At 38.2% G+C, this 14303-nt stretch overlaps 1 protein-coding gene across 1 annotated transcript in view; it reads left to right on the top strand.

Annotated features, from left to right (window-relative positions):
• MGAT4A (alpha-1,3-mannosyl-glycoprotein 4-beta-N-acetylglucosaminyltransferase A) overlaps nt 1-14303 on the top strand; it is a 69864-nt gene that overhangs the window by 18354 nt on the left and 37207 nt on the right. The window contains exons 3-5 of the mRNA XM_082277935.1: nt 7064-7231; nt 9859-9999; nt 12543-12676. Of these exons, the coding sequence (XP_082134061.1) occupies nt 7064-7231; nt 9859-9999; nt 12543-12676 (443 nt within the window). The remainder of the gene's footprint in view (nt 1-7063; nt 7232-9858; nt 10000-12542; nt 12677-14303) is intronic.

Below are 14303 nucleotides of genomic sequence, written 5' to 3'. Positions count from 1 at the left end.
TTCACTTTAAGAGCGGGGAAGCTAATTAGCTTTTGTTGAGTAGTCATCCATGGTAATATATTGTAACATTTCAAGGACACCATATATCAGCTTTTTGCCAGTTTTGAGATAAGTCAGTATCTGATTTGTAAGCACACTTGAGGTTAAAATTTTGGGGGAAAATTTTGTTAACACCCTCTTTACTCTTCACTGTTTGACGTTGCTGGTTATAAATATAATTTGTGCTTATGTGCAGGTTTTGACACTTGGTAATTAGCTCAGCTTGCTACAAGGTTTCACTGTTTTTATAAGTCTAAATGTCACAGGAGGATTCTGGAACATCTTTAATATATGTCTTGTGTGGACATAGCTTTTTGTCTGTGCCTCTGTGATAGGTTTGACAGTTCCTCTGCTTGCCTCCCATCGGTCGGACATTTGAGAATTCAGTGCTTCATTTGTGCCTTGTGAATATCTCCTGAGCTCTGGAGTCACTTCCAAAGGGCAATGGAAGCAATGTTTGCATTTTTTGTCTGTGCATCACTATGTGGATATTGGATGAGTGTACAGTGCAGTAGGAACAGAATTTTGTATCACAGTATTGGGTAATTGTATTTGCAGTTACATTTTGCAAAACTTGTGCTAAAGAGGAAGTGTAGCCTATGTCAAAAAAAGTGTCAGTTTTAAGATGAAGTTTAGAATTACTTAAGTGCTAGCATAGTAAGAATTTTATTTTATTTACTAGAGGAATTAACTTTTTTTTTGGCTGACAGTTGAAATAATTTAGTCTGCCACATATTAGCATAGCAGGATTTTAATTTAAAACGATATCTGCTTTTATGACATGAAGATGAGTATTTTATCAGTAATATTAAAAATAGGATGGCTTGTAAGGTACTTGGGTATTATGAACCAAGCATGGTCTAAAAAATACATGTTGCTTACATCTGTGGGATTGAAGTGGAGGACCGTGCAGGTATCATCATGACTTACTGGATACTGATTTACTTGATGCTACAACTTCATGAATCACATAAAGCGTCTGAACTGATTTTATGGAAAGTGCAGTACTTGATTTTTATACCTCCTGTAGCTTGAACAAAGAAATGTTCCTGTAAGAGCCGTGCCAGAGTGAATTGGCTGGCATGTTGACAAATCCCGAATTCACTCAAGAGTGACCTCCTCTTGCCTCACCGCTGACTCCGGATGAAACCCCGTGTGGAAGCTCGCTGCCAATTAAGACCATATCTGTTATCAACCTGTGAACCGATCAACATCCTTGATGGGAGTGTAATGAATTAATACATGAAGCTTGTTAGTGTCTCTTACCCATGGCATGAGGGTGACTACTGTAGGGTTTTTATAATGGGAGTAAATGAGTTGTAGAATAACTAATCACAGAAATACCTGAACTAGCACTTACTACAGTGTGTTCTCACAGACTCAAGCATTTATTTAATGGCATTTTAATAATTCTTCAACAGGTTGTACAGAAAAATGAGATATCTGCTGTGGCACCTTTAACTTGTAAAAGCTGAAAGGGTTGTCATTAGGGTGGGCAATAAACTGTTACATGGTGAATTTAGGAATGTTGCCAGTGATACAGTGTTGATTTGAATATTGATTTAAAGTTTCCCCCCTTGGATAGAGGAAAAGTCCTGTTTTACCAGGTATCTGTTCCTTCTCTACGTGTTTTACTCATTAAATATTTGTGTACAATGCTTTGTTGTCAACCAGAGCCCTTTGTCTGTGTGTCAGACACAGTCAACCCTTCCTGTTGTTGTTTAATGAAAAAAGGGGGTGAAGTTGCTATGGTTCAGTTGGGTAAGAGCAGAAAATATAAATCAGGCCTACAATTAATTGGCAAAGCTAAGCCCTCTGTGCTTGGCTTGCTGTGTTTTTTGAGTGCCAAGTCTGTGGCTGGTTACCTTGTGTCTGTGTGGCAGATCCATCACTTTGAGTGTTTAGCTGGTTTGGAGTTTGAAGGAAGACTCAACTGCCTGCTTGTGATATGGGAAGGTCATAAAGCTTTTCCTGATCTTGTCTGATGCATCTGCCTTTGGGTACAATCAGCCATACAAACACAGAGCTCTTGAGTAAATGATAGCTTGTCTTTTATTTATGTAATTATTTATTTATGTGAATACAGCTGCCTTAGTCCAGTGATCTTAGTTCAACATGTTCAATTTCCAGTTGTGAAAACGGCCCATGATTTAATGTATTTGTGAACTTGCTTGATTGATAAGATAAATAACAGCTCCCAAAACTTTCATACAGCTTTTTATGTTGTAGACTGTAGTTCTTTTAGCAGACAGTCAAGGCTTTCCTTGAGGAATAATGGCAATACTAACTGAGAATTGCTGAAACATTCTTGGGTTGTGAAAGGGTCTTCAGGCAATTCTGTTTCCTTTTACATACCCTCCCCCCCCCCCAAAAAAAAAAACAAAAGGGGGGGGGGGTGTGTATATAACAGCAGCCACAGGTTATTATTATTTTTTTTGAATTAGAGATTGGCGGGGCTTTGGCTGTGTTCACAAGGTATCATAGTATGGCTGGTGCAGGCTACATGGAGTCAGACTTCACAGAGATTGCCAGGAATGACAACTTCCCTTTTTAGATGGTTTCTAGCCCTTTTTCTATGTGCACCATTCAGCTTGTTTCTGCAGGGGCTGAATACATCTCTGGTTACATGCTGCCTGTACCCCCTTTCCCTGGTGCAATGTAAGCAGCTTGGTGATTGTATAGATGTGTGCACTCCACTCAGTTTAGAAGTGCACTCAAATAGTTTCTTCAAAAACTTTTCATGCTAGAGAATAGACTGTTTCAGTTGGAAGGGAACTACAATGGTCATCTAGTGCAGCTGCCTGATGTGTTGTTAAGGTCATTGTCCAAATGCCCCTTAAACACTGACAGGCTTGGGGCGTTAAAAAAATCTAACTTTGCTAAAAAAGTAGCATGAACAAAAAACTGAGCTGTTGATGATTTTTATTGATATTGAAACTGTATAGCCTTAAGATTGCTTTGATTGAGTTTCCACAGTATTTTTTCTGTTTTGTTGTTTAGTAGATATTTCATTTGGAATTAGAATACAGCAAGTGTTCTGATAGTGCTGGTAATTTACCTGCAGTTCAGACAGGCTATTTCAGTTGAGCTGAAATACTCTGCAAAATCTTTTTCTAGACTCAAACTACAGCATATTTTCTTACTCCTTTACTTTGATGTCCCTTTTTATCCCAAGGGAAAGCTCTTTGCTGTTAAAAAAAGCAGACACTGAAGTACATAAACAGATTTTTCAAGAAGTACAAAAGCCCAGACTAAGAAAGTAGATGCATGCTAAGATGTTCAGAAGCTCCATGTTTTCAAACTTTGAATTTTTCTTCAAATTTAGACAACTCTTAAACAAGTTATGTAGTCAAGATTGTCTGTGGCTAAGAGGAGAATGGACTGAGTTTGTACTTCTGGGCTAGTGGTGTCTTTTTGGAATAACTTTTTTTTTTTTAGCAGTTATTTAGTAGGAGAACCGTAAATAACCCAGAGAAGGGTGAGAGCTGAGATTTCATCTCTGGTCAAGAACTTGCAAATCTCGAGAGTTTTATTTGAATTTTCACTTTTCAAGATACTGCATCAACTTTCAAGTGAGTTTGTCTAAATTCTAGATTCTGCATATTAAAGAGAACATAATGCAACAAAGGAAAGAAAGTTGAAAAAGTACTGGTGCAGTTGACATAGTATTGGGAGAACTGCACAGCATTCAGCCCGCTAAAATATTTAGGTTTTAGCTTCTGGAGTTTTGCTAAACCAACTAGAATTTAAGAGAAAAATGATGAAGAATTAATGTTTTCAATTCTCAAGTAATTTCTTAACAAGGTATTTATTTTAGTCGATCTTTCTGGCTTCCAGAGAAAAGTATGGAAAAACATCACCTTCTCATTTCAATGTAAAATAGTATATTATTCTTAAATAAAAATATGCTTGTATGCTGAAATTATTGGAGACCAAATGTCTTTGATATTGGCTATAGCTGCTGTTAGGGGGATTTTTTTTTTTTTTTTTTTTTTTGTCAGAGAACAGATACGTTTGGGGTTCTTTCATCAGTGTTGTAAGGGCAATAACTTACTGTCTGAATTCCTTCCTCTGTCTTCTTAAATAACACTAGATTTCAGCATGAAAATAAGAACAGTAATTTGTAATCCTGTAGAAAAAGAAACTTTTTTTCATGATGGTGGTTACTGACCTCTGTTTCCTCTGTGATTTTAGTCTCAGTACTTTCCTTTTTACTGTAATAGCAACCAAAAAAAAGTGTTTTCATACTTTTGGACAAGAAAGCAATTCAGTTTCTTTCGGTTTTGGAGAACTCTTTGAACAATAAAACACTAAATGGTCAAATGTATTTTGAAAATATCAGGGACACTGTTGACTTTTTTGTATATACGATGCTTACAGAATAGGATGTCTCAGTTGGAAGGGACCTACCAACAATCATTTAGTCCAACTGCCTGACTACTTCAGGGCTGACCAAAAGCTAAAGCATATTATTAAGGGCATTGTCCAGATGCCGCCTAAACACTTCATGCTTTCTAGGAAGCCTGTTCCAGTGTTTTACCACCCTGGCAGTAAAGAAATGCTTTCTAATGTCCAATCTGAACCTCCCCTGGCACAGCTTAGGACCATTCCCATGTGTCCTATCACCTGAGGAACCCTGAGGATCATTGCTTGTGCCTGGTTTCCAGTCAGCTGTAACCCCAGCTTACACCAGTCAGCTCTGCAGCCCTTTGGTCTCTGCCATCCAGCCAGGTCTTCACCCAGTGCACTGTGAACCTGCTCATCCCACAGCTGGACAGCGTGTCCAGAGGCATGCTGTGAGGAACAGTATCAAAATCCTTATTAAGAATTTAAAAAGGAAAAAAGCATCCACTGCCTTTCCTTCGTCTTGCTTTCATCCATGAGGAGGGCGATTTTATCATAGAATGATACCAAATTAGTTAAATAGGACTTTCTCTACCAAACTTTAGCTCAGTCAAAGTTTAAATAAAAATAGATTCTTAAATGTAATCTTGTAGGCTCATTCCCAAGTACTTAGTTAGGAACTCTGAAAAATCAAATTTGAGCATTTATAAGCTCCTGATGCCTTAAGGGATGCTTTTCTAAAGTCTGGGACATGTGGTCAGTACTGATGGTGGTACTGTAAGAGTCTAAGAAGTATTTTCTCCTTTGCAAGTTCCTTTCAGTATGAGATAAATTTCGGTGTGTTTTTTGTTTGTTTGTAAGTAATAAATATCTGACGAGTTGATCTTTGAGGTACTGAAAGTATGCTAAAGATAGAAGTGTTAGACATTTAAATTTAATTTGTTTAGTTTAAAAGTACAGCCAGCCATATCATAAAGCAAGTACAAAAATGCCAAATTAGAGATGTAAATGTTTTAGATCACCTAAGTTCACTTAAGCAAAGAATTATTTTTTAATGTCATTTTGCATAAATAACTAGAAAAATACTCATAGGGTAGTAGACTTAAAATATTACTGTACTTATAATGTTAGGATTTTCTAGTTTTACTTGAATGAATAATATTGTGCCTAACAAAAAAAAATCCGCCATATATTTTTGAAGGGTAGTTGCCAGGAGTTTATGTATCTTTTAGAGCAGCCTCCTTAACCCAGATAAGTCTGGTTGAAGGAACTGTGACAAGTTGACTACTTGTCTAGTATTTCTTAAAGGAGTTAATGCGTTTGAGCTCTCAAGTACCATAAATGCAATCCCAGTACACTTCACTGGAAGCATCAGGACTGAACTACTTTGTTAGTTATCATTGGCAAGTAAGAATGTCCTTCTTGCCAGAAACTCCAAAAAATTTCCCTGGTCTTCTAAGTGCTGCTGACTAAATATTTCAAATAACAGTCTGGATTCAGTCAGCAGTGTGTAGTGTGCCTAGCACTGTGTTGTGGGCCAGGATCTGCACAAAAGCAATAACCATTTGGTTTTAATGAAAGAAGGAAAATAAAGCTAGCAAGGGGAATGTTTTTAAGAGGTAGTGAACTATGTTTTTATTTTTCCATCTTTAAAACAGAGGGCGTTTTAGTTAATTATGTTTTCTAAACATAATCAGAGCAGTATATCTCAACTACAAAAAAAAAAAAAAGGAAATTGAAAGAATTTGGAAGAAAACCAGCCTTATTAACAAGGGAAGTTGACTCTAATATAGCAACAGGAAGAGTTTCAAATTGCTTGCTAAACTTCTGCTTCCCTACCATTGCAGTATGAAAATACCAGGAATGGATAGGTAAATAACAAAAGAGATATGTCCATGGATGTCAGCTGAGTGGTTGGAGTATTGATTATGAGTTACAGATTCACTTATCCAGTTGGTATCTGTGGATTGGTTGAAGGAGGGTGATAGTGATGATGGTGAGCAGATTTGAGGAAATTACCAATAGGAAGAAGGAAGGATACAACATCCAGGCACACTTACTTTGCTGGATGTCAAGGGCAAAGGGAATGTATCAGCAAATCAGTTTTGGTGTTTCCATCTCCTTTTGGTCCCGTTTCAAGAGTATGTGTATGTATCAACATTAGCAGAATTTAGAAAAAAAGTTTTGTTCTTCAGTTGTCAGGCACTTGACCATATCATTAAGTTAAAACTTGGGTTTAAAATTGATATGTCTGAAATATTGTCTCATTCCACTCATTCTTGCAAAGTATTCAGAGAGGTCTCCTAGAAGACGTAACCTGTGCTCTTGTAAGGGGCCACTCTTGTGTGGCTTCTTAAAACAAATGGTTTGTGGGCGTCTGTTCCAAGAAATGGTTCAGAGCTGCCTTGTGGTGCTCAGTGCTGGGGACTCAGGGTTGCCCTGGTGTGTGGCTGTGGTGAGGGGCATCCCCTGCTCAGTGCCTGCCCTGCATCCCAGTGTGGTGCAGCTCGCTCTGCCCTCGCTGTGCTGCGTGGGTGCTGATGCGCCCAGCTCCGCAGGTGGGACCATGCTGGGCTCTGCCCTCCCAGGTGGGTTCCAGGTGCTGCAGAGCTGAGCAGTGTCAGATCTGTCAGTACTGTTTGTTTCTGAAAATAACCTGGATCACGTTTTTTCTCCCTAGAAAAGCTGATTGCATATCAGCGGGAATTTCACGCTTTGAAGGAGCGTCTGCGCATTGCTGAGCACCGCACTCTGCAGCGCTCGTCCGAGCTCAACGCGATCCTGGAGCAGTTCAGGCGGGCGGTGGCAGAGACAAACGGCAGTAAGAATGCCATGAATAATTTTTCAGGTACACACTATGACTGAGATATTTTTTTATACCTCTGCAATGCCAGTATCTCTTCTTATTACTATAGAAAAAGAAATTGCTACCAGGAAAGCCAAATGAAACTGTTCAGCAGTGTGAATAAAGAACGTGTAATATGTTATATCTGGTGTGGGTATTTTTGGTTTGTTTTTTCCGGTTGTTGTTCTTAATGATTCATCCACCTTTATTCAGTGCCTAAAGTGGTAAGAATTACTTACTCCACACCTAGCTCCCAAAGTTTGGAGCTTCTGGTTACTTATTTAATACATTGAATGTATTTTGACAATTAATTTACATCGCTTTTTAAATAGTTAGAGGGGAAAAGTAAGCAAACAGAAGAAATGGCTGAACTTGAAGCAGTTAAAATATGTTTAAAAGTCAAATGGAAGGTAAAAATCATATAGACTAAAGTACTGGTTATGATTTGTATAAAGTACAGGTAATGGCCTTTTCAATAACTAGTGATTAAACTGCTAAAGTCTTCCAAAAGTTTTTACCCATTTTGGAGACTGGTGCTCAGGTTTATAAAAAGCTGTTTGGCAATATTAGACACTGCAATACTCACCAGACTACTGATGTTAACTTTTAAAATCACAGTGTTACTGCTTTAGTTGCTCTGATTTTTGTGGATGGAAAATGAATAAGGAATAAGTACAAATTTTCTGTCAAGAGGTCTGACTTGGTAGATTGCAGAAATCTCACTGTATTGGTCTAATAAGGAGTTGAAACGCAAAGTGTTCTGCAAATCAGAAACCTGGAACAAGATTTTTGAATTTGTTGTCTACTTGCATTTGTGCTATGATTTACTATTTTCAGTAGGTTTTGTTTCGTTGTTTTTTGTTTTTGTTTTTGTTTTTTTTTTTTTTTTTTTTTTTTTTTTTTGTTTTTGTTTTTGTTTTTTTGTTTTTTTTTTGTGGGGAAGTGGTTATAATTATAGGCCCCAGAGCTGATGCTAATCATGAATTGCTGTCTGACACTTAATGGCCTGGTCTCAATAGTCCCCTGGATCTCCAGGAATTGCACAGATAAAGGTTACATTTAGCATGGTCTGTAAATCTTGTCTTCCTATTTCATGTATGTGTTTTTGCTTTTAAAGTAAGCTGTGGAGGAGGTCAAATAATTTTGATTCTGGATTTAGGATTAAGTTCTTACCACACTTGTTTCTAAAATGGACTTAGTTTGCTTATAGGCAATACAATTATAGGGAGTTACTCTCTTCTGATGTAGCTGAAAGTACTAATTCATTTAACATTCTGCCATGTCAGGATCCCAGCTGGGATGGGCATCCATGTTTTTCCATGTAGAGCCATAATGGGAAGCCAGCTGAATTACTGAGCTTTTGTGCTCAGAATGTAGTATTAGATAGATTTTTATTTAGCTTAATACACTTAAGTATACATAATATTATTTGGTCTCTTTGAAGCTGAAAGTATTCCAGATTGTTTTGTGTAGATCCTTATTCATTCAGACAAAGAGCTGTCATACTTGGACAGAATTTAGTCCAGGTTTGCAGATGAAATTAAAGAACTGTTAGCAGGAAAAGTAAAATGTGCCTGTATTGGAATCTATCAAAATAGACATATCTACTTATGGCATCTATTTACAAAGCTTTTTGCAAGGTTTGAGGTGGTTAGGAATTTAGTTTCCCCTAAAAATAAATATTTTAAAACTCCCCAAACATACAGAACCAAAATCCACAACAAAACACATCTATCTTTGCAGAAGCTCTGCTCAGAATCTGAGAGAAATTACACTTACGGCATTATTTTTCTTACTTCTTCTCAATTTTATCTCAAGAAACCTTGTGTGCAGTTTTTACTTAACTTGATGTTACAAAGCCCATAAGTTTTCAAAGATCCATATGCTATCATATTTGTCATTTGAAATGAGTTGTTTTCACACTTGATGCAAGAAAATCAACACGCACAGCAGGGTAATTTTAAAAACTGTTATTTGCAACTTTGAGAGCCACCTGGACATACTGAGAGGCAGTTGTACCAGAAAGAGCAAGAATGAGTCTAATGGAATCTAATAGGATAATTTTATTCTAATGGACTAAATTAAATTCGCGTTAAAATTCATTTTTTTGCAGGAATACCCATAATATCAGCTGTATATTTAATGCTATTTTATTTTGTATGTGTATGTGCAGTATATTCCAATACGTATTCGTAGGTCTGAAATGTTATTTGCAGTAATGCTGCAAATTTGCTGGATGGTGATGACCTCTGTTAGCAAAAATAAAAGATTATCTAGGTAAATAAGCCTCCCATTTGATTAACTGGAAAAAATCCAACAAAACCACCAACACCCCAGATGAATGGAGCATTCTTACTTCTGAAAGTCCACACTAAATCTGATATGATCAGGTAAGTATTCACTGTATCTGTAACAAGGTTATAGGTGCAAAATAGTCTTGGCCATCGTTTGTTAAAAAAAATCAAAATAAGAAAAGGCTTCCTTTGTAGACAAGATACAATGCCTCAGAAAGGTGCACAATTTGTTCTGGCTTTCATTTAGGACCAAGCTTGGAATTTTATTCTGTTTACTGTTGCTTAAAACTTAATATTATTTGTTTTCTGCATTACTGATTTCCTGTATGTTTGCAGATGAGACGCTGAAATTGTTAAAAGAGCTAACAAGTAGAAAATCTCTTCAAGTGCCAAATATCTATTACCATTTGCCTCATTTGTTGAAAAATGAAGGAAGCCTTCAACCTTCTGTGCAGGTTGGCCTTGGAAGGACAGGAGGTATGCTGATATGATGTTTATTTCATGTTTTATATCTGGAGGACCTTCTAGTCTCAGAATTTATTTCATTTCTTGGTAGATCAAGGACATCTCATTTAACTTGTGTGATATTGATATCCTTTGAATTTGCACTGAATCCGAGATGAAAGGAGCTTGGTTTCAGCTTTGCTCTTTTCTGCATAATCTCAGTCACACCCCATGCCGTGTTAAGGTACACATTAAGAAGCATTTAGTTTGGATGAATTTTTTGTAACTTAAAGGAAACAAAGCTCCAGCATTTCAGATTCTGAACTGCCAATGGATATATATCCCTTTGGCTTTTCAAATTTACGGGGTAACCGTGCATGGATATATTTATTTTAGCATTGATATTTCTGTTGTTCTGAACAGTGTATTTCAAGGTATAAATTAAAAGTGGGGAGAACTAAGATAATCAGATAAAATTGCATTAATAAAATCTGGACAGTCATTGGAGGGGAAAAAAAATTCAGTGTTGTAGTTACTCCTGGCTCATTACTTCAGTAAGTTTGATTGCTCCTTCTTTTAACAGAAAGTATGCGTGCATGATAGGTGTGTGGGCTTAGGCCACAGGTGTATTTTTCTGACTATAAATACCTTTTATTTCAATGTTGTTATTAAGGGAGGAAAAATCTAATAATCTGTTATTGTTATAAGTGAGGTCTGTATTATATCCCCCTGGGAATATATGTCAGAAATTTGGAATTACAAAATAGAAATTGGAATCAGGTTTATTTAATTAAACAGAGGGAGGAAATTCAGGGTTTCAGGACTTCATGAAGTCTGCTTTATCCTTTCACTGCATTCCTGCTGCTATGTGTGGTGTTCCCAGTTGGTAACCAGCCCTGGGAACAGTGCAGAAGAAAAACTGTGGAAAAGCTATGGAACACAGGAGTGAAATGGCCTGCTGAAACATGGTATTAATAACATTGTAGCTGGGGACATATTACTTTGCATTTGTGGTGCTGTTGTCAGAGATAAGAAATTTTGTTGAGGAACTTCCATGCAATTCTGATGTCCTGGATTTGTTTTTTTAGAAGAACCAAAACCAGGTGCAAGGAAAGTAACAGAGTTTTTCAGCAGTATTGTTTTCAAAGATGACTTCTGAGAAGTTAAGTACTTGAGTTACGAAGAATGGTTATATCAGTTTAAAATAAAACTAAATTAGGGAGTTTAATCACTCTTAGTGTATCTTACCCAATTAATACCGTGGTTGATGATTATTTCCTATTGTATTGGGGTTTGTGTGACAGTGTTTTGGCAACAAGGAGGCTGCAGGGGTGGCTTCTGTTGGAGGGTGCCAGCAGCTTTTTCCTGTGTCCAGTAGAACCGGTAGCCAGACCAGTGCCACTGGAATAACAGATTGAAGAGGGAGGGAAAAGCTGCTCAAGGGCAATTGCAGCTGGAGAGAGGAGTGAGAACATGCAAGAGCACTGTAAGCATCAAGGTCAGTGCAGAAGGTGGGGGAAAGAGGTGCTCTAGGTGTTGGGGCAGAGAGACCCCTGCAACCCGTGGTGAAGAGCATGGTGAGGCAGCTGTGTCCCTGCAGCCCATGGAGCAGAAATCCACCTGCAGCCTCTGGAGGATCCCATGTTACAGCAGGTGAATGTCCAAAGGAGGCTGTGACCCCCTGGGAAGCTCACATGGGACCAGGCTCCTGGCAGGACCTGTGGACCCATGGAGAGAGGAGCCCACAGTGGAGCAGGTTTGCTGGCAGGACCTGTGACCCTGCAGGGGACCCACACTGGAGCAGTCTGTTCCTGAAGGACTGCAGCTCATGAAAGGGACCCATGCTGGAGCAGTTTATGAAGAACTGCCTCCTGTGGGAAGGACTTATATTGGAGATGTTCATGGAGGACCATCTGCCATGGGAGGGACCCCATGTCGGATCAGGGGAAGAGTCTGAGGAGTCCTTCCACTGAGGAGAAGGAAGGGTGGGAGATGATGTGTTATGAACTGAATTCCAGCCTCCATTCCCTGTGCTCCTGGTAGGGAGGAGGTAGAGAAATCAGGTGTGAAGTTGAGCCCAGGAAGAAGGGAAGGGTGAGGGGAAGGTGCTTTAAGATTTGGGTTTATTTCTCATTACCCTATGTTCATTTGATCAGTAATAAATTAACTTCCTCGAGTCTGCTTTGCCCGTGACAGTAACTGGCAAGTGATCTCTCCCTGCCCTTATTTCTACCCATGAGCCTCTTGTTATATTTTCTCCTCCCTGTCCAGCTGAGGAGGTGAGCAATAGAGCAGCTTTGGTGTGTACCTGGTGTCCAGTCAGGATCAGCCCTACCCAATAGTCTGGCAGGTCTAGGATTTTTTTTTTTTGGCTGCTGTGTTTGTTCTGAGCATTGGTGGTGATTGTTAGTCATGCTCCTGATGCTGGGTGTCATATTTTTAAACTATTTTTAATTACTGTTATCTCCACCTTTTAATCCTTTGCATTTCTTAAGCAGTGCCTTATTGCAAGATTTTTGTTTTCTGTCTTGTGTATGAAATCACTGAAAGTACCTTTCTGGTTTGTTTGATTTCAGTTTCCATTGTAATGGGAATACCTACAGTGAAAAGAAAAGTCAAGTCTTACCTTACAGAAACTCTCCACTCCCTTATTGATAAGCTGTCCCCTGAAGAAAAACTGGATTGTGTTATGGTTGTCTTTATAGGAGAGGTAATCACTTAAATTTTTTTATACAATTTCTAACCTGCCTTTAATCACAAGTAACACTCCTTTCAGGAACTGATGAGGATCTACTTTTTCTTCAAGATGTAGAGAGATGACTCTCTTCTTCCGGGAGAAGGGAGTCTTGGGTTTCTGAGACACCTGAATCCTGAAGAGCCCAGTTTTTTCTGTTTATCAGGGGAATAGTGGACATGGATTCAGTGGAGTGGTTATTTTGCAAATCTTCTTATGTTTATACACAGTGACAAAGATGTGCTAATTCCTTCAACATAAGAATAATGGCTAAGGCACTCTCTCGTGGGGGAGGATTCCTCCCATTTTCTTTATGCTACTGCTTAGTCCTCTGTCAAACGAGTGCTGCAGTTTGAGATGTGAGGCACAGATTGTTACCGAATTAATTTTCCGAACAATGTGGATGTTTGAAGCCCAGACCTTTTTAATGGATTAATTCAGTGTTCAGTTGGACTGTTTGTTCAGTTTGGCTCTGATTTAACGGAAATCAAATTTAGGAAAATGATAGAGTACTTTCAGAAATAATTCTGTTGGATGCTGCGAATTGCATGTACCTATTTTGTTCTCTATGTTTTTCTCGGAAGTCTGACTTAGACAGTGGGAAATTTATATTTATGTTTGACCTTCATCCATCTAACTGTAGTGCTCTGCTGAAATAGTCTTTTATAAGTCTCACAGATGAAAATTCAAGTCCCCAGTTATAACTGAAAGTGGTTTTAATTCAGTGAGCCAGTGTCCATTTAGGGATGGAATCAGTGGAAAGCCAGGCATTTTAATACTTCTAGTTCTATTATCAACATATTAAAACTTTCCTTGGAAAGTTTGTAAACATTTTGCTTTTATCTGAGAATAAAAGTGTTTCTTTTATTATATTTTTATTTTTATAAAAGTGTTTCTTTAAATAAAATAATTTCTTAGTGTTCTCCAATGCAAATTGCTCTATTTTCTTTTTCTTGACAGCCAGTCAAAAACTGTCTCTCTGGGTAGATACTGTTTTTCTGAAAAAAAAGTGCTTTTAAAACATCTCTTGGTGGAGAATATCAGGGGAACAGAATTCTTTCTGAATTACTGGAATGCTGTGTTTTTCCTCACTGTATTAGTTGGAGAAATTTCTTTGCCTGTTAGTGTGGCTTCTTTTCAAGGTTTAAAACTGAAGTTTCACTTGTTTTCCTTAAGGAGGTCCGAGCTATGAAGACTGTCTGTTATCTCTGGATTCCCTGTCTTCTGCAAAGTTTGGAATAGGAGTGAAGTGTCCCCATCTGCACAATGTTTTTGTTGCCTTAGACAAGCTGTATTGCTGTAGCTGGGTTTTGCATAGCTGAATAACTTTCTTCCTTTGAGGTAGTGTGGAATTCCCTCACCTTAGGAGTGATTTCACAGAAGTGACCGCAGATGAACTGAACATTTTAATGTGGGAGCTACTGCTCCTGTACCCATGGAGAATTGTGTGCTTGGCTCTGGAGTGGGGTACAGTTAGCCTCTGTGTCTTACTTCTTTATCCCATCTCCTTGAGAGCAGTTCTGTGTGCTGACCTGTTTTGGGCACTGCAAGTCATGAATGTATGGGAATATTTGAAAAACCAAAGTTTAAATTTTTGTTCTGT

The sequence above is a fragment of the Coloeus monedula genome (genome assembly GCF_965178545.1).
Source record: "Coloeus monedula genome assembly, chromosome: 3".
NCBI classification, from domain to species: Eukaryota; Metazoa; Chordata; class Aves; order Passeriformes; family Corvidae; genus Coloeus; species Coloeus monedula.
This window is presented reverse-complemented; position numbering and strand designations above follow the sequence as displayed.